At 46.4% G+C, this 26,736-nt stretch overlaps 1 protein-coding gene across 2 annotated transcripts in view; it reads right to left on the reverse strand.

Annotated features, from left to right (window-relative positions):
* Rims4 (regulating synaptic membrane exocytosis 4) overlaps positions 1-26,736 on the reverse strand; it is a 53,190-nt gene that overhangs the window by 8,546 nt on the left and 17,908 nt on the right. Inside the window, exon 2 of one of the 2 annotated variants that reach the window (XM_013010815.1) lies at positions 7,324-7,462. In XM_013010815.1, the coding sequence (XP_012866269.1) occupies positions 7,324-7,462 (139 nt within the window). Of the gene's footprint in view, positions 1-7,323; positions 7,466-26,736 lie in introns of both variants that reach the window. The other variant, XM_013010814.1, reaches the window with a different exon arrangement.

Genomic DNA, 26,736 nt, shown 5'->3' on the forward strand with positions numbered 1-26,736 from the left:
TCTTAGACATGCCCAAGCAGAGTCCACCTTCTTCCCCACTATAACATACATCTCCAAGGTGTTGGTTCCAGGATGTCCCATGAACACCAAAACCCACGGATGCTCAAATCCTCTAAATAAGATGGCACAGTATTTGCATATAACACATGCATATCCTCTTGTATACTTTAAATAACCTCTAGTTAACTTGTAGTACCTCACACAATATAAATTCCATGTGAATGGTTGTTTTATTGCTTGGTTTGGGGAATAGGACAGGAAAAAAAAAAGATATGCACAAGTTCAGTACACATGATGCTTCCAAATGTTTTCCATCTAAGGCTGGCTGAATCTATAGATGCGGGAGTCTGATACTCAAAAGCCCTGTGCCTTGCACAGAATAGCAACCTGCAGTCTGAACTTGCTCTGGGGTCAGGTAGTCTGGGTTCATATCCTGTCTCCACCATTCAGAAGTCCTGGAGATAAACATTTCTCTGTGGGCCAACGTTTCCTTTTCTGTATAACGGAGTAACGGTAAGTTAATCCTCAGTGCTGCTCTAAGTATTAAACGGAGATAAACTCCTTAGAACAGTCTGGCACAGCCAAATGCTCAACAAATACTAGTGCTTATAAAACAAGACAGAATAAATCCCTGTCTGCTGGTCCACAGCCGTCCTCACCATGCCCTTTAGGCATGATGACTTCTGCTGGACAGCAGAGGCGGGAGGCAAAGGGGAACGGTTCTGACCACCTGCTAGCCTCCTGGGCCTTTGGTGATGAGGAAACAGTCCTGAGTATGGGGTGCTGTGGCCCCACCAGTGGCTCATGTGCCGACTTCCAGGCTGTGGGCACAGTGACCCAGACACCCAGATCCAGGCTGCCGGTGACTCAGATGTCTTAGGACAACAACCGGCAGAGAGAAACAGGTGGGCTCCAGGAATGGCTCTGAGAGCTGCTGGGCTGACAAGAGAGGGTGCGAAGGCCCTGAAGCAGATCAGGGAGGGCAGAAAGGAGTGGAATATGTACGTGCTTCTGCTTGTACACATCTACTCATCAAAACTTAGAAAGCACCAACTGTCAGTGTCTAAACTCAAGAGTTTAGAAGGACACACAGGTGACAATTATGCTAGAGATGAAAAAAGGTGGGGGGAACCTGTGAAAGCTGCTGAACCAGTAAGGCAAACTGTAGACCGGTGCCATTCCACTTCCCCTCCCCATACCCAGAGCAGACATTACTAATCAACTTCAGCACTCCCACCAACCCTACACTTGGCTCCAGAATCCTTCTCAGCATAGCACTCTGGGGAGGTGCTATCAATTAACTGAAGTTGGCACATGAGCCGAAGTCTATGTGCCAGTTCTTAGCTGAGATCTGGGGGAGGAGTGAGTCAGAGGGTAAGGAGGGATTATGGCTAGTAGAGCAAGTACCATGCAGAGGGATCCATGGATACTGAGCCTTGAGTCAGGAAGGGTACAAGGTTCAGGGTGAAAGGTGGGAGCATATAACTGAGGACAGGGAGGGGTGGGGAGAGCTCAGAGGTGACAAGGCTATGGAGTCTGGACTTGCAGGTGTCTACACAAGACCAGAAGGTGTCTTCAACTGGAGTCACTCGTGGATGGGGAGAGAGGAATGGATTGAAGATAGGATTCAGAATACAATGTGTAGCCGGGCACTGGTGGCTCATGTCTGTAATCCTACCTACTCAGGAGGCTAAGATCTGAGGATCTCAGTTCAAAGCCATCCCCGGAAGGAAAGACCGTGAGACTCTTATCTCCAATAAACCACTAGAAAACCAGAAGTGGCGCTGTAGCTCCAGTGGTAGAGTGCTTGCCTTGAACTGAAAAGCTGACCAGAGTTGAAGCCCCACAACTAACAAAAAATAAAGAAAGAAAGAATACAATGTGTGGGATGGGAATGTGGCTTAGTGGTAGAATGCTTGTCTAGCATACTTGAGGCCCTGGGTTCAATTCCTCTGTACCATATAATTTTTTTTTTGTCAGCCATGAACTCTGAGCCTGGGCGCTGTCCTTCAGCTCAGCTCTTCAGCTCAAGGTTAGCACTCTACCACTTGAACCACAGCGCCACTTCTGGATTTTTCTGCTATGTGGTGCTGAGGAATCAAACCCAGGGCCTCATGCATGCAAGGCAAGCACTCTACCACTGAGCCACCTTCCCAGCCCCATATAAATAATTTTTTTAAAAAAAGGAAAATAAAAAATGTGTGAGTCAACTGAATTGGGTTGGATAATGACAAGAAAAGGGAAGCAATTCAGATGCAGCACAAGTTTGATGGGGTCTCTGTCCACTCAGGGAGGTAGGCTCTGCACCCCCTTTACTCATCAAGTCCTCGTGACTTCTTCTAATGGCCAGCCCTTGCATTCCTCTGCCTATGTTTCTCTAGACCCTGAAGAACTACTTTAGCTCCGTGGTCCATGTTGCTGGAAGAAAGATGAGAGGAAGCAGAGAATGGCCACCCGCCAGTAACTTATAAAAGCTAGAGTGTAAGTACCTCTGCTCCCTCACCCGCTGTGACATAATTCCCAGGTTCATGTTCCACACTCGAGTCATCCATGGCTCCCTATCGAAATGGAGCAGCCCACTGTGGAGCTGGCTTGGTTCAGCCCTGTCTCTCACATGTGCTCGGCTGCCATTATTTTCCAGAATCATTTCCCAAGCAAACTACTTGTACCTCGAATACAAGTTTCCATTCTGGTCCTGAGAAAACTCGAACTAAGGCAGATAGTTAATAGGAGCATTTCAGGATGAAGGGCAGTTGTGCCTGTGCCTGTGTGTGTGTGTGTGTGTGTGTGTGCGTGCGTGTGCGTGCGCACACATGCATGTGCATGCTGTCCTCTGACCTTTGAGTGAAATGGCTTGCTCTGCTGGGGTAGGGGCTTGATTGGTTGCCCTTCCATCCTTAACAAACAAAATTCCCATTTTTTTCTTCTTTGCAGTACTAGGAGGTTGAATTCAGGGCCTTGCACTTGCTAGCTATGTGCTTTGAGCTACACCTCAGCCCCTTTTTGCCTGAGTTATGTTCCACGTAGTGTCTCTGGCCTAGGCTGCAATTCTCCTACTTGTATTTCCAAGATGCTGGGGAAGACAGCAGGGGCCACTGTGCCCAGTCACTGTGCTGCCCCAAGGGTTCAGAATTCCCCTCTAGCTTAGCAGATAACAGGCACAAGCCATCATGCCTAACCATTGCTTCAGATAAGTCTCCTAGGACTGGGAAGGTGGCTCAGTGGTAGGGTGTTTGCCTTGAATGCATGAGGCCCTGGGTTCCATTCCTCAGCACCACATAACCAGAAAAAGCTGGAAGTGGCACTTTGGCTCAAGTGGTAGGGCACTAGCCTTGAACTGAAGAGCTGAGGGACAGCACCCAGGCCCAGAGTTCAGGCCCCACGACTGACAAAAAAAAAAAAAAAGAGTCTCCTAAACTTTAGTGCCCAGGCTGGCCTCAAATCCCCTACCTCCCAAGTAGCTAGAATTATAGGCTTGACATATCACACTCAGCAAGAACCCCAATTCTTGATAAAGCAGAAAGGGGTTCAGAAAACAACACCTTTCCTTCACTCCTAGGCCCGCAGAGGGAACCAACGAAGGACTTTTGGTCCTCAATGGCTTCGCCAAACCCAAACCATCCTGAAAGCATCCACCTCCAGAAATCTTCATAGAGGCAACCATTCAATGAGAGAATGCGTGGAGGGCAGTGGTTGAGGGGAACCCAGCACAGTTACTCACTGTGTGACTATGGGCGGGCTACCCTCTTTCAGTTCCTCACCTGTAAAATGGGGATAGAACATTGCCACCGCCACCAGGTTATAAGAATTAAATGAGTCGACACAGGGGAAAGCACGTGGCGCAGCATCTGCACACGGCATTTTCTGGGACCACCACTATGACCATATCTGGGGGTCTTGGAAAAATGCAGATTCTGACCCAGGGAGTCAGGGTGCAGCCTGTATGCTAATGAGCCCCCAGGGGCTGCCAGTGCTTTGGGACTGTGGTCCATACTCTGGACAGTGATGGCTGAAGCCAATACCATCGCATCCTGCCACTGGCCCAAGCTGCACACGCTCCTCCATCCTCAAGGCTAGGATGAGAACAGTACCTCTGAAGTGTCACACACCTGTCCTCTGCACCTCTCAACACTCTGCTAGTTGCTTGGTCAGCATCCTATAGGGAAGGGTCTCTGCTGTGCCCTGTGCAGTTGTCTGATCCATGATGGGTGCTTAAACATATTTGGTGAAATGAAAATCCCTGTGGGAGCAGCCCTGTGCCCCTTGATGACGCAGTGCATGGCTGGGCAGCCGGAAACTGCAACCCCTTGGGGCTGTTTAAAGTGAGGTTGGCTCACTGCATGCCCCCACTGGGCTGGCAGAAGTCCAGGGGGTAGAGAGAGGGGAGGACAGTTACACTCCTTCTCATTTCAGAGCCTGGCACCTGGGTCCAAGCAGTGCCCAAAATATCAGCAGAGCAAGGAAAAGGCTGAGCACAGCTCAATGTCCCTGGCCCTTCTTCGTCCAGGTGTTAGATGAGGTGACAGCACCTGGCTGGCCTCCACCAAGTCCCAGCCCCTTCTAGCAGGGCAAAACTGTCCTCATTGCTGGACCTAGCCTCCTCCAAATCCCCTGCTTCTTTCTCAACTAAATTTAACACACTCCCCCAGCCTTTTAATACCCACCATAATCAGCAGTTACCCAGTACTCACTCTGTGACACACCTGATTGTATCCAGGTGCCAGTGGCTCACACCTGTCATCCTAGCTACTCAAGAGGCTGAGATCACGGTCCAAAGCCAGCCTGGGCAGGAAAGTTTGTGAGAATCTTATCTCCAACCAATTGTAGAACAAGCCAAAAGTGGAGCTGTGGCTCAAGTGGTACGTACAGGGCTAACCTTGAGCCAAAAGAAGCCCAGGGACAGTGTTCAGGCCCAGAGTTCAAGCCACGGGTCCAGCAAAACAACAGCAACCACAATTAACCCATGACTGTATTTTGAGAGACTTGTGGAAACCTCTAAACTGCAACTGAGGTCAACCAGCAAAATACTCTACTCACAGAAGCTTAGTTAACAAGAAATAGTATTAATAGAGAGTAACCCCAGTGCCTGACAAGTGTCAGTCACTGTTCTAAGTGTTTTCCTCATTATTAACTCGTTTACTCTTCACTCCTCATTTATGAGTGATCTTCACCATTACTGTCCACTTTCTGGACTTGGAGAAGATGTGACTTTCCCAAAGCCACATGGCTACTAAGAAACAGAAATGAATCATAAGCCAGTACTGTCTGACTGCTGGGCTCTGCAGTTAAGATTTTCTAATCCCTTCAAGTATGTTTCATCCAACGATACCAAGAGTCCCCTTTTGGAGCTCTGTCTTGTGCAGACAGAGCCTCATTCGTTTTTTTCCCTTGTGATACCTGCCTCTGTTGCTCCCTGTGAGCAAGTTCTGTGATTTCTTGAGCCTTTCCTCTTCTGTGACATGGGATCATGGCTTTGAATTCCTGATGCCACCCACAGCACCAAACTGCTGCTCATGACCTAATCCTCACAGCCTCTTGTGATGCCAGCACAATATTTACTAGACTCTCTGACACTCAAAAGAGGCTACAGATGTGCCCAAGGCCACCAGAGTGTCCGTGGCAGAGCCAGGAGTGGAAACAGAGCTTCCTGAGCCCAAGGCGCCCATCTGTCAGCAGGGCCCCACTCCTCCTCAGGTGTTTGAGGTTAACTGCCTCCAAGTTTGGCTGCCCTGCCAGGTGTCCCAGGCCACAGGAAAATGCTGGCTGCCTTCCTCTTCTCCCTCCTCCTCCTCCTCCTTTCCACTTGCCCACCCTTTTCCTCCCCCACAAAACAGGTGGATAGAAGGAGCAGCTCTGCCAAGGCCAGGCCAATCATAAGATGCTCAGGTGGAAGGGGCTGAGGAACAAGGCCTTTAGCCAACAGGAGCCCCCAGGGAGCTGAAACAAAGGGCCAGACATGAAGGTGGGGCAGCCAAAGGTGGAGGCCGAGCCTAGTGTGCCATGCCTGGCTAGCTGCTCCAAGACTGGTCACTGGCCAGTGTGACCTTTTTTGACAACAGAGATACTCCAGTTCCTGCCCCACCCCACAGGGTTGCCACGAGAGCCATGTGTTGCTATTCAGTGCTGGAAACTCAGTGTGACAGAGGGACAGAATAATTTATCTTATTTAATTTTAGTTAATTTACATTTAAATAGCAAGTGCACCTGGTGACATCCTTAAGGACCCTGCAGACTTTGACACCCAAGTTTCAGCCTCCACATGTGCATGTCTCGGGTTATGATACCCCAAGCCTTTTTCCTGCCTCAGAGGATAGATAGGAGCATGAAGGTTATGGCCAGGCTGTGTGACCCAGGGTGAGCTCCTGAACCTTTCTGAGTAGGAGGGCATTCACACAATATGGAAGTTGCTTTGGATCTGAGTTTCTTTGCCAGGGACTTATGGGTGGGCTTTAGGGGAATTTAGGAATGAATGGTCTGTTGTTATGAAAAGAATGTACTGGTATGACTGTGTATGAGAATCACTCTGTGTGTGTGTGTGTGTGTGTGTGTGTGTATTTATTGGGGGAAGAAACGGGCCCAAATCTTTCCCTTAAATTCCCTAAGAGGTCCATAAAGATGAGAAAACCCAAGTCTGGATGAATTCTTTTTCCAGAGAGCTTCTCTCTGAAAAAAAAAAAAAAGAAAGAAAAATGGAGTTCTTGGGCTCCCTTCCAGGGACTCTAATTTGGTGGCTCGGAAGCTGGGCCCTGCCATCTGCATTTGTAACAAGCCGGGGAGGGAAATACTGGCTGGGGGCCAGGCGGCCAGCGATGTCTTGTGATTTGATGATGTGCATGAGATGCCTTTATCAAGCCCAGGTTTATGCTTTTAAAATACAACTGGGACCAAAAATGAAAAAAAAAAAACCTTTGTTTATTTACTCACATGGATGTACAGCACGCATGCGCTAATCACAGTCTATACATATTAACCCATGACCTTGCAAATGTTTAATCAGAAATGTTTAGGAATGTTAAATTCATAGCACTCCCCATGTGGTTGGCATTCGTACCCAATTTTGTAGATAAGGAAGCTATCCATTGGGGTCATGACCTGTCCAGAGGCAGTCCAGAACTGGGACTGAATGCAACCCCATGGGAATGAGCCCCTGAACCCCATGCCCTCAGAGCTTCTGGCCTAGCTGCCACCCTTCTTGAAGATGGGCATTGCTCTGGGGCCTTAAGCCAGCATACCCAGGCCTCTTGGAAGTGTGATTACTCATTCCCCCATTCCCCCAGTGGGCAAGCCCAGAGGCTGGTGGGAAGGTGTGGGTCCTATACTCACTTGCCCTCTGAGCCGTAGCTGTTCATGCTATCCTCGATGGACTCGTGGCTGGCCTGGCGCAGCGTTCGGCTGGGCATCTCCACGGCCAGGCCTGTCTCTGTGCTCCTCTGGATGGCCCCCTTCAGCCTCCGATTGTCTCCTGCTGGGCAGAAAGGCCAAGAGAGATGGGGAGAGACACAGGGACAAGGAGGACAGAGAGGCCATCATCAGGTTGGTGTTTCAGGAGCTAGTAGCAGCCCAGCTTTAGCCCCCAAACCCAGCCCACCAACCTCTTCATCCCACCCCTGAGTCCACCTGGGGCATTCCTGTCCTGGTACCAACTCAACACCCACACAGCACCACTGAGCTTTGTTAACTGATAGATACATTCACATTTCCTCCTCTCCTATGTACTATTTACCAAGCACCTACTATGTGTTGCACTGTCAGGGACTCTGCATGGATCCAGACCAGGCCTTTGTAACATCAGCGTGACTGGCACTATGGGTGCCATGTTGCTCTGCTGAAGGTACTGCAGTGAACTACAGCGCTCCTAGCAGCTTGCCTGGCCTCTCCTTGCTACATGTAAGTGGCACCCCAGTCCAGATATATCCCAGACATTGCCAAATATCTCCTAGAGGGCAAAAATGACCCTCAACTGGTGATCTCTGATTCAGACCACCACCTCGGAAACCAAACCCTGGTAGTGAGACTTCTGGGTGAGTCACTCAGCCTCTATTTCTTCAACTGTACAGCAGAACAACAACAGGTTTATTACAAGGAAAGATGGCCTTTGTCCTGAGTTCCCTCCTGCTGTTGTCTTTCTCCCACCCCCAGCTCACTCCTCCCCTCCATCCTGTGTTGACATGCTGCTGACTGAGACAGTCTCTGATTGCTCTGGGCCCTGTCAGAACACAGCCCTGTCCCCACCCACCTGGGCCCTGACACCCTGCTTTGGTCTTCCTCCATCACACATTGGTGACTTCTTTCATGAAGGTGAGTTCCATGAGGGCATGTTCACCACTGGAAGCCTGGGCACCAAGAGCAGAGGCTATCTTATTGTAGATGCTCAATTAATGACACTGAATGGACCAATGTCACCCTGAGAACCATCTTCATCCTCACAGCCACCATGAGGCATTGCTTCTGCTTTCCCCTCATCAGTGTGGACCATGAGGGCACAGGATGGGCAGGGACTGGTCCTCACCCAGAAGGTGGGAGGGAGCCAGAATATGGCCCTAGTGGTCTCCCTTGGAATTATAGTAGCTTTACTAGCCTGCCTGTCCCACAGGGACTGGAGTCTCAATAGTCTAGTGGCAGGCTGGCAGGTCTCTAGAGCTTCATAGGTGCTTGCTGACTGATACACTACAGGAAGGAATCACTCAAGTCAAGCCCCATCCTCCTGCTCCTGCTAAATGGGCCATGACACAGCCCACTGGCCTTCTCCTGGCTCAGCGGCAGCGTCATCATCCCCGCCCCCCTACCCCGCAGTCCTGAGAGTTAAACAAACATGTGTAGAGATTCCAAACCTGGTGCACACGTTTCTGTCTTCCACATATACCCATGCTGGAAGATACATGGACACTCCCATACTCAAGAAAAACACACAGCAACGCACGAGGGAATACACACATACATGTCTCTGTGTCCCTTTCACAAGTCTCTATCTACCAGTGTGTCTGACAGACAGTGGGTGTGCATGTCAATGTGTGTATGCTGGACACACATCCACAGGAAGCCCGAACCCACCCACTGGAGAGACCACATGTGTATGTTAGGGGTGGGGGTGCTCCTGTTTCTACGCTATTCCATTTGTTCTTTCCCTAACCCCCAAATGCAGCCACCCCTAACCCCATTTCTATTCCTGTGTTCATTCCTCTCTGTATAGCAGCTAGAGAGGCAAAGCCACAGAAACATACATGTTCACTCTCAGAATCAAACTCACAGACACGAAGAAGTCCCTCCCACAGCAACACACACACACAAGTGTAGTGAGGGGGAGGGGTAAAGGCTACAAACGCCCCCTCCCAGGGGCTTCAGGTCCATGCACAGGCACCTGCAGGTGGGATGCAGAGGCCTGCCAGGGTGTGTGACCTCCCTACCGAGCGGGAGCTGAGCCCCACGCCTTGTCTCCACCCACCAAGCCTCTCCCGGAAGAGGGAGGAGCCCAAGCTGACAAAAGGCTCAGTCCCCAGGGGCTGCGGAGGAGGCTGAGGTGTGCTGCGCACCTGCACCCTGCAGTCCTCCAAGGCCGGTCCCACCCAGATCCCGAGGCTGGTTCAGCACAAAGGAAGCCTGGCTCTGTGGGAGGACAGTCCAAGCAGAAACCAGACCTACCTTAGGGAGCATGGTGCTCCAGTGGGAGAAGTGTCAGCACTCTGGCCACCATGCCTGACATGCAGTAGTTGCTACACAGAGAGACAAAGACCTGACACTCCCTGGACTCCCTGGGGGAACTGATGCCTTTATAGATGCCATCTTCCTCAACCTGGAGTGTCCCACAATGCCAAAGGCACCTACCACCTACCCTGGACCACTTGGCCCTTTGTGGGTGATCGCTCCATGACTGGATCACTCCATCCCAAACTGAGTGCTTACCCTACTCCCTGCCCCATAACCCACACATGCCAACACATCCTTTCCCCAGCCTGGCTGGAAGGCATGTTCTCCATGTTTTGTTCTTCTATGCTTCTAGATTTCACAAGCCTCAGACCTTTCCCTTGCCCTTCAGCCCTTCTGGCAAGACTGGTCCATCATCTGTTTATCACTCCCCACCCCAACACCTCCTTCCAGCCTCACCACGACCCCATCCAGGCTATCTTCTTGCCAGCCAATCACAGGCTGTCTCAGCTCTTCCAACATGGCTACCGGGCCCTGCTCACCCAGCCTCCTGCTCCCCTCCCAAGGGCCTGATCTGACCAGCACAAGGGATCTGAGATCTTTCTTTTGTTTTTTTTTGACTGGAGGATGTAATTTATAAACATTCAAATTTTAAAAATAATAATAATAATCTTGTAAAATCTTGAAATTTTCAGTTTTTGTAAGCCTAATTTACATAGAAAATGTCATCATTTTAGATATATAGTTCAATGAGCTTTGAAGACTAGAGACTGAGATTTTTTTATCTCAGCCTCCTCTATCCCTCTTAGGTGTTAGGTGGAGGTCTCTCTAAGGTGCTGGTCTCTGCTGGCAAACATGCTGATGTGAGACAGGAAGGGATGGGCTCCATCTCTGGTCCAAAGGGCCCAGACTCAGTTCATGTGCTGTGGTGAACACTGGGATGGACTCCCTCCCTGCCATTTCTGTAAGCCCCTCCTCACTCCGCAGGCTTAGTGTGCAGCTGGGCCCTGTGCTGGGTCTTGGACTACTGAATCCATCTAACCATCACACAGGTAGTGCTAGAGGGTCTGGACATGTGTGAGCCCTTCCACTGCCCTGATCCTTCACTAAACACTCACTGCCGGAGGAGCTCCTCTCAGCTCAGAGGAACACCGAGGCATGCACAGCTCTAGTGCAGCCCTGCTGGAGGGGCCCGGCCACCCTCTGCCCGATGACTGTGGAGATGCATCATCTCTATCACAGTGACATGGAATGACATCCGCAGCATACAGGCAAGTTAAAAAAGCAGGTTGCAGGGCAGTATGTAAAACATGCTGCCATTTTTATAAGGCTATAGATAGCTCTGTGTGTGTGTGTGTGTGTGTGTGTGTGTGTGTGTGTGTATGTGTGGAGAGGGGAGGAGAGAGAGAGAGGAAGAGAGACAACTTTATATTTATGCATATGCATAGAAAAATCTGAGAGGATATGAGCCAAACTGCTAATGGTGAATAATTGCAGGGAGAGAGTCTATTAGAGGAGGTATGTAGGATCATTTTTTGTGACTTTTTAATATAAGTGTAAGACAAACACAGAGAAGCATACAAACCTGAAGTATAGAGCTTGATGATTTTTTTAAAAAAAATAGTTCTTTTACCAAGAGCTGAGCTTTTTAATTTAAAATGAACTAATAAATCACAACTCAGTATTGCTTTTCAGATTATTTTGTTTCAAAATGACACATTTCATGATTAAATAAAGTGCATTTCTAATGTGGGTTTGATTTTCCACATGAGTAAGAAAGAAGCCATGGTGAGTGCCGCTCCCTTAACCTGGGAGTCAGGTTTTAATGACAATGTCATCAACTTGCCAGCAATGGAGCATCAAAGGTAAGCAGCCAAGAAGTTAGAAATATAAATTCTGCACTGCTTCTATTAGTAGAGAGGCCCTTTTTGGAGTCACAGTACAAAACAGGGCATTTTAAAAATGTTGTTTTACTGGGTCTTGAACTCAAGACCTGGGCACTGTCTCTGAACTTTTTCTGCTCAAGGCTGACACTCTACCACTTGAGCCACACCTCCACTTCTGACTAACTGGAGATAAAATTCTCACAGACTCTTCTGCCTGGACTAGCTTGGAATTTCAATGCTGTGAGCTCAGCCTCCTCACAGGTGTGAGCCACCAGTGCCCACCCACCCACCCATAAGTCACTGTCTATATGACTTAAGATGGAAGTGGTGTGCAGAGTGATCAGGAGAGTCACAGGGTCCTATCATCTGGCTGGGTTTCTATTTCACTGGCATCTTCTTGATCATAGTGTATCCAGACAACTGTGTTTGAATATGGAACTCAAGAGGCACTGCAGCTTTCTTCTAGAAATAAACCAGCTGTTTTCTATACAGGAATTTAACGATAGTTGTAGAAGAAAGCCCAGAGAAAAATGAAACCAAGAATCACACTGGAAACAGAGGCCATTAAGTGCTCTAGAAGTTAAGTTCCACTATTTTCCATTTTTCTAAAAACCTTCCCATGTTACTAATTTTAAAAAAGTGCCATTTCTCTTTCTACCTGCATCTTAACACAGATACGATGGAATCAATAAAAAAAAATAAAACCCTTCTTGTTCCCTAAATATAGCCCAAATCAGAAAGTTTTATTTTTGATTTGTACAACTGCAGGATAGCAAACAGGTGTGAGGTTCATGGGAAAGGGATGATGGAAACAAAATAGCAAAATCCAAGGACAGTCTTTCTCTTGTATGTGGTTCTAGGCACACTGCAACAGACAATACCTCCTCCCGTGAACAAGGCAATGCAGAAGAGAGGAAGTAGAGATATGGGAAGAGGCCTCACCAGGAATTAATGCTACAGGCCACAAACCTTCTATTAATCTTTAAAATAAAAAAGCATCACAGCCAGGCACCAGGGGCTCATGCCTGTAATCCTAGCTACTCAGGAGGCTGAGATTGAAGATTGTGGTTCAAAGCAAGCCCAGGCAGGAAAGTCTCAGAGACTCTTATCACCAATTAACCACCAAAAAGCCAGAAGGAAAGCTGTGGCTCAAGTGGCAAAGCTTTGAGTGAAAAAGCTAAGGGACCGGCCCCAGGCCCTGAGTTCAAGCCCCAGTACCAACACACACACACACACACACACACACACACACACACACACACACACACACACACACACAAATCACATTTCATTTTTCTTTCTTCAGTTTTTTACATGGAAACTCTACTTAGTTGTAAAAGCAGAAATAAGATCAACATCTCAAAGGATCCATGAATCTATCAACAACAACTTGGCGATTTAAATTTTCAGACAGTAAAATGCTAGGAGTGGGCTGACAGCATGGGAACTTGAGACACATCTTTACGGTGTACTGGGGATAAGTAAAGCTTGATGGATTTTTACAGACTAAATGTGTTCACAACACCCAATAAGAAATAGCATCACCCCTGTCTCCATCTTCCCAGCACGGGCTTGCTTACAAGGATAGCCACGATGCTGACCTCCAATGTCAGCTTATGAGCACTGCCTGGTTTTCAGTGTGTGTAGAGTACAGCCATGCTGGATGGGAGGCTGCTTTCTCTGTGTCACCTGAGATCCATGCACACTGGTGGAGTTGCAGCAGGGTTAGCCTCATTGCTATATTATGTTCCTCTGTCTCTGCCACATCCTACTCATCCATTGTTCGGGTGACAGGCTTTAACTTGTTTTCTTCCAGTTCAAGGATAGGAGGCATAATGTTGCCATGGTTATTTTGGTACAAGGCTTTCGGTGGACATCTGCACCTGAGTCTTTCATAAATATACCTAGGGATAGAATTGCGGGGTCATTGAAGGTACATATTTATTTGGCTTCAGCTGATTCTACTAAATAGCTAAATATATTCCAGGTAGCAAATTGGGAAGGTGATTTTTATTTCTCTTTCACATGCTTTGATATCGTATGAATTTTTGACAGTAAAAATGTATTAATTCTATCAGGTAAATGAAAGTAAAACACAAATTCATAAGTCATGCTGTGATTTTATTTAAAACCTTACAACGGCTTTTCAGCACCTGCCAAATTAAGTTTAATCACAGCACCCAACATCTGAGGCTCTCTACTCTTTTGATTCTCTCCCCTCCTCACCTGCTACTGGATTTCCTCAGTCTCCATGCTTCAGCCTGGCTTGGGACCTCACTGCACCAGGTCCAGGCTCAGTAATTTTCTATTTTTTTTTTTACAGTGCCAGTACCGAGGCTTGAACTCAGGGCCTGTGTGCTGTCCCTTAGCTTTTTCGCTCAACACTGGCTCTCTATCACTTAAGCCATAGCTCCATTTCTGGCTTTTTAGTGGTTAATTGGTAATGAGTATAATGGACTTTCCTTCCCAAGCTGGCTTCTAATCACAATCCTCAGATCTCAGCCCCCTGAGTAGCTAAGATTACAGGCATGAGCCCCGGTGCCTAGCCCCAGTAATGTCCTTATCCTCTCTCATTCTCTCTTTTCTTTTCCTTCTTTCCTCTCAAAATTCTACCCATCCTCCAGAGTTTCACTTGAAACTCTGCCTCATTCTCTGCCTCAGTTTCCCACTGAGAAACAGGGAATAGCTCCAAATTCCTAGGGCTGTCATAGCATGTTATGTTATGAGGTGTTCTTCCAGACAGCAAACATTCAGCAAAGGTGGCTGTTATTGCTACACCCCTACTGCGGATCAGATGCCATGCCAAGTATTTTGTATAGACACCATCTCAATTCTTACAGCAAACCATTTTACAGAGGAAGAAAATGAAGATCTGGAAGGTTAAGTAAGGCTGGGCATGGTGTCCACATCTATAATCCCAGCTACTCAGGAGGCAGAAGGAAGAAGAACAAGGTCCAAAGCTGGTCAAGGCAAAAGCATGGGACCCTATGTGAAAAACAAACTAAAAGCAAATGGACTGCAGACATGACCCAAATGGTAGAGCACTTGCCTAGTAAGGGCAAGTCCTGAATTCAAACTCTACTACCTCAAGACATGCCTTAAGAAGGCTAAGTTAATGTTTTCAAGAATTAACATACACAACCACTCCATTACAAACCAGGACTTTCTGACTCCAAAGACATATATTTCCCCCCATCTTCTTACTTTAAACTTAAAAAATTATTTTGATGTGTGTGTAGATTAATTGTAGAAAGGTGCTTCATTTTGACCTGTCCACACAACCAATGTCCCTTGACCACACACGCCCTCCATCACTCTCCCTACTACCCTCCCCCTTTCCACACCAATCTCAACCAGCTTCACTGTTTCATTTTCACACATATGCATGAAGCATTTCAACCATATTCACCCTCCTTCATCCTCCCCCCGCCTCCAGTGACTATATCCCAGACAGGAGATGTTTCAATATTCCTAACATTCATTTTGCAGTGTATACTAATTGTTCAAGGAGGCTCCCACCATGCTATTTCACACATGTATATACTGGACTCTAATTAAACTGACCTATCACTTGCTCTCACTTTGCCCATCCTCCCCACTCCCCTATTATTCAACAGTTCTCGCTATTTTGCCATCTTTATTCACAGATACAATGTACATCAGAATTGTGATCTTCTAGCATTCTCTTTTCTTCCCCCTCAACCCCTTTAAACAGCCCCACAATTACACACAATCTTGTATGTGTTAAAGTATAGAGTTATCTTTTTAGGTCTATCTTCCATGGAAAATAGGCAACCTTGGTCCTTCTGAACTTGGCTTACTTCACTCTATATGCTGATCTCCAGTGCCATCCCATTTCCCTGTAAACAACATTTCATCCCTCTTTAGGGCTAACTAAAACAACACAGTATAGATCCACCTCATTTTCTTGGTCCACTTATCAGTTGTAGGACATCTAGGTTGTTTCTATAGCTTGTCTATTGTGAGGAATGCTGCAATGACCATGGGTGTACAAGTGCTTCTATTGTATCCCACTTAGATTGCTTTGGACATATGCCCAAGAGTGGTACTGCTGGATCATATGGTAAATTTAGTTTTTTGAGGAACCTCCATACTGATTTTCAGAGTGGTTCTACTAGTTTACATTCCTCCCAACAGAAAATTAGGGTTACTCATCAGCATTTATTTTTGTTTGTGTTCTTGATGATAGCCACTCTGATTGGAATTAGATGAAATATCAATGTTGTTTTAATTTGTATTTCTTTCATGGCCAGGGATGTTGAGCACTTCGTGTATTGACTATTTGTACTTTTTAAAAAAGAAATACCTACCCATTTATTAATAGGTTGTTGATTCTTGAAAGGTTAAGTTTGTTTCTGTTAATTTTTTTAACCTCCATGTAGATTCTGGTTATTAATCCCTTGTCAGATTATAGCAGGCAAAGATTTTCTGCCATTCTATAGGCTGTCTCTTCACACTAATGACTACTTCCTTGGCAGTGGGAAGTGTTTTCGTTTCATGAAGTCCCATTTGTCAATCATCGCTCTTATTTGCTGAGCTATTGAAGTCCTACTTAGAAAGTTCCTGTCTTTACCAATATGATCCAGTGTCTTCCCTAGTCTTTTCTGTAGTTGTTTCAAAGTTCCAGGTCTTACATGAAGATCCTCGATCCACTTTGAATTGATATTAGTATAGGGTGAGAGATTGAGCTCTCGTTTCAGTTTTATGCATGTGGATATCCAGTTTTTCTAGCGCTATTTGTTGAAGAGGCTATCTTTCCTCTAACTTAGGTTTTGGGCTCTTCCAATAACTTCTAAATGAGGTGTTAAACTAATGCTAAAATGCCATCCCTTCCACAAAGTCTTCCTCTATGTGACAAGTTAGTTTTAGGGGCACTTGATCTTCAGTTCATCACTAATGGGTACCTCACCTATTTGGGGACATAGTCCTGTCTACCTCCTGACCGACCACACAAGCTCATTCCTTATGACCTTCCATTCAGCACCTAGGACAGCACCTACACTGTTCATCCCACTAAACTTGAGTTTAATTGGATTAGTTTTTAGGATATATCCCTAAGAAAGGTAGGGAGGAGATGCACCAAAAGCAACAACAACAAAAACCCCCACCACATTCTCAAGTAATGAAACCAAGAAAATCTTACTCAGCCATTTATACCTGAATATGAGTGTAGTTTAACGTACCTTTTCTTAAGAGCAATTGTTCACAAGAAGCAGAACAATAAAACAGTGACAATGAAAACTCATGAGAACAGATACAACTATTTTTAGTATTTGCCACGTACCAAGCACTATTAGACATGCAGTTCAACCCCATCAGAATTCTGAGAGGCAAGAGCAGTATCCTAACTTTAAAGCAAGGAAACAGGCTTTGAGCTGATGAACAATATGTCCACATTTACACCAGACAAGACATCAAGGACAGAAATGTGTGTCTGTGTGGAAATGATTATTCATGAGAGACCCCAGAAATGTGGTAGGGAAGGGAGAGAACAAATACAACAGTTCCCCATTTGGGCATTTTATTGAAGATGAGTATTATCAGCTTTATTTGGAAAAGGAGCTAAGAGAAGTCACATGATTTTCCAGGTCATCAGGTTCCAAGTCCCTAATCAAGTCCCTGACCAATATCTAATCCCTTCTCTGTGGAACTTCCATCTACACAGGATCCTGGGATGTTCCCCCCAAACACAAGAGCTTGTGACTGTGTGTGTGTATATGTGTGTGTGTGTGCACACGCATGCACATGCGTGTATATATGCACATGTATACCAACACAGAAGCTTGAACTCAAGGCCTGCATTCTGGCTTTTTGGTGGTTTATTGGAGATATTATCTGCCCATGCTGGCTTTGAACTGTGATCCTCAGATCTCAGCATCGTAAGTAGCTAGGATTATAGGCTTGAGTTTTCAATACCTGGTGCTGATTGTGTTATTTTATACCATGAAGAAAGGGGGAGCAAAGCCTTCAGCACCTTGACTGCTCTCCCCACAGTGACTACCCTTCTTTTCCCAGTCAGATAAGAACCCTGGAGATGATTCCTCTCTCTATAGTCAATCTCACCCTAGTCTAGTTATTCCCAGCAACTTCGGCCTGCCATGCCTCCCTTGTCTAGGCCATGAAATACTGAAAGTTGAGGATCTAAATCACTCAGGCCCAGAGCCCCAATGTTGTTTCTGGCTGTATCTCCCAGCAGAGGCAGAGGAAGCACAAACCCAGATCATTTCTGAAAGAACTCTTACAGCCCATCCCCCTCTCCTTAGAGAACGCAGGGATCTTCCAAACCAACCCCTTCATTGTATACAGGGTGCTTGAAGCTCCAAGAGGGATACATGCCAATGATCACCACAAAAATCCAGGAATCCATGAGGCTGGGAAGGTGGCTCAGTGGTGGAGCGCATGCCTTGCATGCATGAGGCCCTGGGTTCGATTCCTTAGCACCACATAAGCAAAAAGAAAAAAAAGCTGGAAGTGGCACTGTGGCTCAAGTGATAGAGCACTAGCCTTGAGCTGAAGAGCTGAGAGACAGGCCCAGAGTTCAGGCCCCACGACCAGACCCTCCCCCCAAAAAAATCCAGGAATCCTGAGGGCCAACCTCTGCTCCTTTTCAGTCAAGAGTTACTTACCAGGGCTGGAAATGTGGCTTAGTGGTAGAGTGTTTGCCTAGCATGTGTGAAGCCCTGGGTTTGATTCCTCAGTACCACTTAACAGAATAAACCAGAAGTGGTGCTGTAGCCCAAGTGGTAGAGCGCTAGCCTTAAGCAAAAGAAGCTTAGGGTCAATGCCAAGGCCCTGTGTTCAAACCCCAGGACTAGCTTAACTTGATGAATATTACAATATTCTTATCTATGAAACCAACAATCAGATCAAGAAACTCTACCAATAATGACCCAGAAGTTAATTATGTCCACCTCCAGCCACTTCCCCTCCAAAAGCAGCATTCTCCCGGCTTCTAAGAGCAGCCTGCGTTGGCCACTTTGTACTTTTGATAGATCACACAGATTTCTTAGTGTCTACCAGGCTTGTTTCACTCAACATTATGCCTGTGAGGTTCATCAATACTGATGGTTTCTTTACAGTTCATTCATTCTCACGGCTGTGTGGTAGTACAACATGAATAGCTCAAAATAATTTTCATCCATTCTATTGTTGCTGAGCATTTGGGTAATCACCATATGGAGATATTACAAATAGCTCTGCCAAAAAAAAAACATTCCTGTTTGTGTCTTTTGATGACCATTTGTGCCTAGTTCTTCTAGGCACAAATCTAGAAGTAAAAATTCTGGGTCACAAAATACACATTTAGACTGCTTCTTTTATTTTTGTTGGTACTAAGGTTTGAACCCGGAGCCTCATACTTGTTATGCAATTGCTCTACCACTTGAGCCCCATATTCCCAGCTCTTTTTGCTTTAGTTATTGTTCAGATAAGGTCTCTTGTTTTTACACAGGGCTAGCCTCAGACCATCTTCCTCTAACCTGTTCACCAAGTGGCTAGGATCACAAGCCTATGCCACTACACTGACTTATTTGTTGAAATGGGGGTCTCACTAACTTTTTGCCTGGAAAACTCTTGATGTGCAGTCCTCTGATCTTCAAATTGCTTGGATTATAAATTCGAGTCAGTATAATCCATATATTCTGAGTTAGAAAATTTAATGTATAAAAGATTTCCTTCAGTAGACAAGAAACATTTTGGGAAAGGACTGTGGAAAGATTGTGAATTTACTGTCTGCCTGGCTCAAGCCGTATTCCCTAAATGTAAGATTTGTCAAATCAATGTGTAGAGAGCAGACAGCACCAAGAGCAGGAGAGGAAGGAGTAAAAATGCTTTGGAACATAGCTGGCACTCAATAAATGCTAGCTGTTGTAATTAACTTCTTTAAGGGTTAATGGTCAACTGCTTGCCCAGTATGAGCTCTAATAAATTGTCATTATTTCATCGATACTAGGACAACCATTTTCTAACCTCTCTAAAATCAAGATGAGAATGACACAAATGGCAAGTTAGAGATCTCTTCCAACATGCTTTGGCTATCTGGTGGCACATAAAGCAAAGCGATGACATAGTACTGAAGTCCGCTTGGCTGCTATTCAGCAGAGGCTGTGGAACTGTCTGTGGAACTGTCCGCGGTGCTGACAGGTGACAGGCCTGGGCAGAGGTCGGGCTCACAAGAACTGGAAATTTCAGAATAAGGAGCCACCCCATCTCATCTGTTTATAAACTATGGTCTTTTCCTACTCTCTGGATGATGCTTGAAGTTCTACCTTTAATTAATCATCTTTCCAGCTGGATGCTGATGGCTTACACCTGTCACATCAGCTACTCAAGAGGCTGAGATCTGAGGATTGCCACTAAAAATCTGGCTCAAGTCGTAAAGCATTCACCTTGAGCAAAAGAGCTGAGGGACAATGCCTAGGCCAAATTCAAGCTCCAGTATCAGCATTTTAAAAAAATCACCTTTCCCCAAAGCCTCCTGTTTACTAAGTTCAACCAGAACCTTCAGTGAAGTAAGTCTTGTTTCTTCTCACAGGGGAAGTTGAACCTCAGGGGTGAGTGATCATGCCCAATTGGGAGCACAGTCTTCATTCAATGCAGACCTAGAATAACCTTTGTCCAAGAGAGAAGAAGGAGAAATCTTACTGACATGGAGATCTTAATGACATGGGTGTGGAGGCAACAGAGGCAAAGGGTCTGAGAACAGTATAGAGAGGTGGACCATCACCTAGGTAATGTGTGTGAATGTGCTTTCCAACTCTATAGGGTTCTGTCCCTGGAAAGAAGTGCTATTTCCACTTACCCAACAAAAATATACATTTACCGGGCTTATTATGTATGTGTGTATGTGTGCATGCGTGTGTGTGTGTGTGTGTGTGTGTGTGAGAGAGAGAGAGAGAGAGAGAGAGAATTTTCTTGGTGATGGGGATCTGAGCAAAAGAGACTTTGTCCTTAAGGAGCTTAAAGGTAATGGAAGGAGAGGGAAAAAAATAACACGGGTAAAATATTCAATACTCTTTACTAATTACTTATTCAGCTGCAGAGCCTGTGCTGGAAACTCATAAGGCAAACTTTGCTGAAACTCACAGTCTACCAGAAGAGGCAGACAAGTAAAGGGGAGCAATTCTAACACAAGGTGTTATAATTATAAGGTAGTATAGTATACGAGCAGAGGTACATACTATGGAAGCTAATGAGAAGAATCATTAATCCAGCACAGTAGGTAGAGGCAGGGTCTGGGTTGTATGTAGAAGTATTTCAGTGCTAACCTATAGTTAATTGCAGATAAAATACACTTTATTTTTACGTGCAAGTGCTACCTTCCAAGACAACTGAAGGTTATGTTGGCAAATGGAAAATGTGTAAGAAAAAGGCAAAATACCTGAAAGCAAAATGTAACGAAGGCTGGTAAGTTCTAGAAGCAGAGTAAGTGCATTTGGGATAAAGCGAGGTCCTTTTCTTAGCAGAGGTGGTCAGGGGAATGTCATTCTGCTTTAGCCAACACGGGAAGATTCTCTAGAGAAGAGGCATTATGCCGGGGGCCAGTGGCTCATGCCTGTAATTCTAGCTACTCAGGAGGTTGAGATCTGAGGATTGCGGTTTAAAGCCAGCCTGAGCAGGAAAAGTCTGAGGGACTCTTATCTCCAATTAAGCACAGCAAAAGCATATAAAGCATTAGCCTCAAGCAAAATGAACTCAGAAATAGTGCCCAGACCCAGAGTTCAAGCCCCAGGACCAGAAAAAAATAGAGGATTTCAGCTATCACTGGATGATGCCACTGGGAGGGGGTCCCTACCAGTGGTTGCCTTTCCCAAGAAAGTCATTCCTAGCAACATGGGACAAGCTGAACATGCGCTGGAAGTAGAAAAAGGCAAAAGGTAGTCTCCATCCCCATCTGGCAGTAGGAAGCTTCACAATACACACAGCATTCAAGACTTCCAGGATTTGCCCCCAACCTATACTACACAAGCCTCACGTCATGCACTACCAGGTGCTCCATCTACACTGGGTGACTCATCATTCGCCAAACACAGCCCACATATTTCCGTCTTCTTAAGAGCATGGGCTCTGGGGGTTTGAGAGTTGAAACATCCCTCTGCCACTTTCTGAGCAAACTAAGGAAAGTCATTGAACCTCTCTCAGCCTCGGTTGCCTTGTAAACAACAATAATAGAACCCATAATACATTGCCATAAGAATTCAAGGTATTAGTCAGCCTTCAGTGTGATTAATGACAATAGCCAAAGAGCAACAACAGCCCAAGTGTCCATGGATGCATGAATGGATAAACAAACTGTGATACAGATAGCCAGAAGATTATTCAGTCATAAAAAAGAATGAGGTACAACACCAATGAACCCCAATAACACTGTGCTAAGTGAAAGAGCCAGTCACAAAAACACTATTCAATAATTTTATTTATGTGAAATAAGTATAAATATAAATTTGTGTAGGCAAATCTACAGAGATAGAAAAGCAGTCTGGTGATTACCAATGTCAGGAATGAAAGGAAATGAGAAAGTGAATACCAATGGGCACAGAGATTCTTGGGAGAGAAGTGGAGGATGGGCCCCAAAATATTCTATAACCATTCGTGATGATGGCTGCACAACTCTGGCTATACCAAACTACACACAAGGGTACTTATAAACTGGACAAGTATGTCGTGTGTGAATAGTATCTCCCTAAAGCTTTTAAACAGAGATTCCCAACCTATCTCATGGCCCAGGCTCTCTCCTCTCCTGCCAGAACGCAGAGCATTGTGCGCATGAGCCAAGCACTCTACCATTCTACCCCACCCAGGCCTGGCTCTTAACTCCTGTTCTCTACAGAAAGTAAAGGGGCTAGTGTTATGGGGGTTGGAAAGGAAGGAGAGGAGAGGGCTCCAGCTTAACCAGACATCAGCACATGAAGCCTGCCACAAAGACAGGATAAGCCTGACCTAGGCTTGTCATCCTTAGAGCACCATGGGTGAAAACATGCTGTGGGCAGATGGGGAATGGGGATTCTGGGCAGAGGGTGGGGCCTGGAGGGACTGTATTCCTGCCTCTCAACCCCTCCAGGACAAGCCTTCTGTCTGTGCTTCAGGCTCCTAATGGTCAACTGAGGCATGGCCAGCTCCCTTTGAAGCATACCAGACCCTGGAGAAGAGTGGACCATTTAAAGCTACTTGGAACTAGCTGTACCTGTACCTGTACCTGTAGCAGTCCTCATGGGCACAGACCTACCACAAGTATGCTGTGCTCAGCCTGAGGCTGCTAGGAATGGGGCCCTGGAGCAGACATCCACATCTCAATACCAATTCCTCTCCAAACTGCTTGGCAGGATGGCACTCAGTGGCTCCTAAGGCTTCTCATATAATCTGCTGAATGTATCTGACATCTCCTTCTCTGGACAGGAAATATTGTCTTTTATCTACAAACAGTTGAAACAAGGATCTCCTTTGATTTAGCCTTAGCAGAACTGCAGAGCAGCAGGGTTCCTTCTTGGGCATGGAGTCTGTGTGTGTGTGTGTGTGTGTGTGTGTGTGTGTGTGTGTGTGTTTGCACGTACACATGTGCATGCACACACACTCTACTAATAGGACTTGAACTCAACTTGGGAGCTGTCTCTTACTTATTCTATTCAAGGCTAGCACTCTACCATTTGAATCACAGCTCTACCTCTGGCTTTTTAGTGGTTAATTGGAGAGAAGAGTCTGTCGGATGTATATGCCTACACTGGCTTCAAAGCAGGATTCTCAGACTACAGTCTCCTGAGTAGCTAGGATTACAGGCATGAGACAAGGCACTCAGCTTCCTGTGTCTTTCTACATGTGAGGACCAGGCTACCCTTAGTAAACCTGTGCAGGTCCCTGGCATCAGCCAGTGTGCCATACTGGAACCATAGCTGAATGAATTCCAGTTTAGTGTCTTTCAAAGTGAATGTGCAAATGAATCACCAGGGATCTTGTTGCAATGCAGATTTTGATTCTGCAGTCCTGAGTAGGGCCTGAGAGTCTGCCTTTGGATATCCTAAACCCCACAAAACTGTGCTGAGGAGGGCATTCAGAGTGTACCAACTCCCAGGTAAGGCCAATGCTGCACATCTGTGGCCCACCTTCTGAGTAGCAAGCCTCACTCGCTTTCATGAGTTCATCACTTTTCTTAAGAAGCTTCTTGAGAGCTGACAAAAGCTACTCACTCATCTCTTAGAAAAGAACCTGCCAGCACATACAATATGTTGTGGAAAATCTGGGAGCTTGCAATCCATGGCCTAAAAGCCATTTTGCACACAGAAACCTTAGTTTTGGTGGAAAGGGGGATGCAATGGGGTAGAAGGGAGAAAGCCTCAGCGGGGATTCAGAAACCCGCTTTCTGGTTCCAGCTTCACTATTGACTTCCTTCCTATGTACCAGGTTTCTATCCTTCTCTGAGCTAGCTTTCTCTCCCCATGAGGGGAATAGATTAGATGGTAGATGACAAACCAATTTTTCTTTCTCTCCCCTCTCCCTCCCTTTCTTCATCTCTTCTCTTCCTCCCCCTTCTCTCTTCCTATCCCTTTCCCTCTCTCTCCTCTTCCAATCTCTCTCCCTCCTCCCTCTCTTTCTCCCTCTCTCTCCCTGTCTCTCTTCCTCTCTCTCACTCTCTCTCGCTCTCGCTCTCTCTTCTTCTGCCAACTCTGTTAACTGTTGCCTGAAATAGCCCATGTTAAGAATTCTTAGACTGTGTCTGCACTTGGCAGAAAAGGGTACCATGATTGATTGGTGATGCCTGCCATGGTCCCAGGAAAGGAGACCTTGATTGATTGGTGATGGCTGCCTACCCTAGAGAGCCTTCCAGCTGTATGACATCCATAGCTCATTTAGAGTCACACCAGATTGGGGAAAGAGAAGTTTGTGCTTTCCCTCAAGGGGTCAGGGAGGGCTAATTCTTCAAGCCATTTGCCTTCTCAAACCTGCAGCCCTGCAGCCCCCTTTGAGAAGAGGTAGTGTAAGCCCTGCCTGGTGGAGGGACAGCGTGTCCTTGGGCTCCCATCCGTGGCTATTTTTAATTCCAAGGACAGAGGCTTAGGCAGAAGCTGAAATATAGAAAGGCCACCCAGCCTCTCAAGGGAGGGGACACCACCACACTCCATTTCCAAGTTGCTTCATGGTAGGCTAGACTTGTTGCCAAGGGAGATGGAGGGTTTTCCCTTCCCACGTGACTCCCATGGCTCTGTCCCAAGCCTCCTCTGGCAGGCTGGTCACCTAATACCCACCCTGGCACCCTCCCTGGTACCACAGACTCTTCTGCTAGTTCTGACCCAGCCACATCTCACTTTGTTTTTTAATGCATAGGGTCCACACACCTGTGCCAGCCCTTATCCCGATGCTGTGAACACAGCCCTAAGCATGGCAGATGAGGTCCTTGTCCCCAAGCCCTTCCAGGCTAAGGTGATAGGCAATACACAGAACAGGGGCTCAATGTGAAGTAACAAGTATGTCCCTGCCAGACTCAGGGGTCCTTCAAGCCAGAAATGCTCCCAACTCTCCTTTCTACCCTGAGAATCTGAGATACATCGGGCACAGGGGAGGAGTTGCTGAGCTCCTCCATGGCAGACACATGGGAAGTTTGGGAAGCCCCCAAATCTCACCTCAAACTAGATGAGAAACATTATTATTAGTGTACTCACTCACCTCTTGGAGCACCTTTTATATGTCAGTTTCTGTCCTAGGCCCTGGATCTGAATGAGAGACGAAAGAAAGGAAAGCAAACAGCCCCCCTGAAGTTCCATTCCAGGAGAGGTAAGCAAGCACCACATACAGCCAAAACGTAAGAAGAGAATGCATGTTAGCCTGTGGGGGGCAGGGGGCGGGATCTTCCAGAGAGTAGCCTGGGAGGCTTCATCATGACCAGGGGTCAAGAACTAAAGGAACAAACCAAGAGACCTGGGGGAGGGGGGAACAGGGTGGGAGTGGGGAGTGCTTCTAACATAGGACCTAAAGGCACTGTTTCAGCTTTTTGTCTCCTACGTTTAATAAGCAACAAGTTGGTGGAATGGCAGAATGGCTGGTGCAGAGTGAGCAAGAAGTGATATAAGATGACGTTTAAGAGGTAGAAGGCCTGAGCACTGGTGGCCAACACTTGCAATCCTGTAATACTCAGGAGGCTGAGATCTGAGGATCAAGATTCAAAGCCAGCCCTTTCTCACAGGAAAGTCTGTGAGACTTCTATCTCCAATTAACCACAAAGAAGCCAGAAGTAGAGCTGTGGTTTTAGTAGAGCACTAGTCTTGATCAAAGAAGCTAAGGAACAATGCCTAGGCCCTGAATTCAAGCCCGAGTACTGGCACCAAAAAAAAAAAAAAAGGACAAGTCAGAAACCATGGCCTAAATTATCTTCCCATCTGCCCAGAAAACCCTCAGCTTTTTCTGACATTTATCCTTTTACCAGCAAAATTTTACCACCCACCCCACCAGCATTGTAAAGATCAAACAAGAATACCAATGTTCATCATTTAGGGAGAAACTTCTCATGATGCATCCTTATCCAGCATGGGCTGCACATACATTAGGCATCAAGAAAAACCTCTTGAACATTGAATCTACCATGCAAACATCTTCCACAGAGTAATACAAATATCCCTACTCCTAAGTCCCTATGAAGTGAGAGCCTTACAGCAATCCTCAGCCCATTTCACACATGTCTCTCTGAAAAGTAAGTCATCAGTATCTCCATCTAATACAGGAGGACAGAACACACAGTGAGATTACGTCATCCACTTAAAGACACAGCTCCTGGGATAGGACAAGAAAGAGGTGGGAAGGGAGGCAGAGAGAGAAGTTTAAATCTGGATTTTTCCATATTTAAAATCTATTATTTTGGCCCCTCCCCCAAATTAGGTATTTTGCGGATCATGGAGGTGTGGGCAGATGTTGGTCTTCTATGTCATCACTACGATTGTCAGGACTAACGGTGAAGATGGCTCTGGGCACAGAGGGGCAGTGGAAGGTTTTACTGCAGCCCAGCTGTCTACCAGTGGAAGGAAGAGCCCCCAGAGACTACAAGCCTCCTTCTTTATCCTAGAGGCACCCAAGAGAGACTAAGCCCCCACTCAGCAGGGGATGCAAATAAGGACTGAGCTTTGGTCTCCAGATGGAGACCAGATCAGCACATTGAATCCCAAATTTGGCGAGATACCAGCATCCCCAGGAAGCATGTGAGGCGATG

Source organism: Dipodomys ordii, unplaced genomic scaffold, assembly GCF_000151885.1.
Source record: "Dipodomys ordii isolate 6190 unplaced genomic scaffold, Dord_2.0 Scaffold13, whole genome shotgun sequence".
In the NCBI taxonomy this organism is placed as follows: Eukaryota; Metazoa; Chordata; class Mammalia; order Rodentia; family Heteromyidae; genus Dipodomys; species Dipodomys ordii.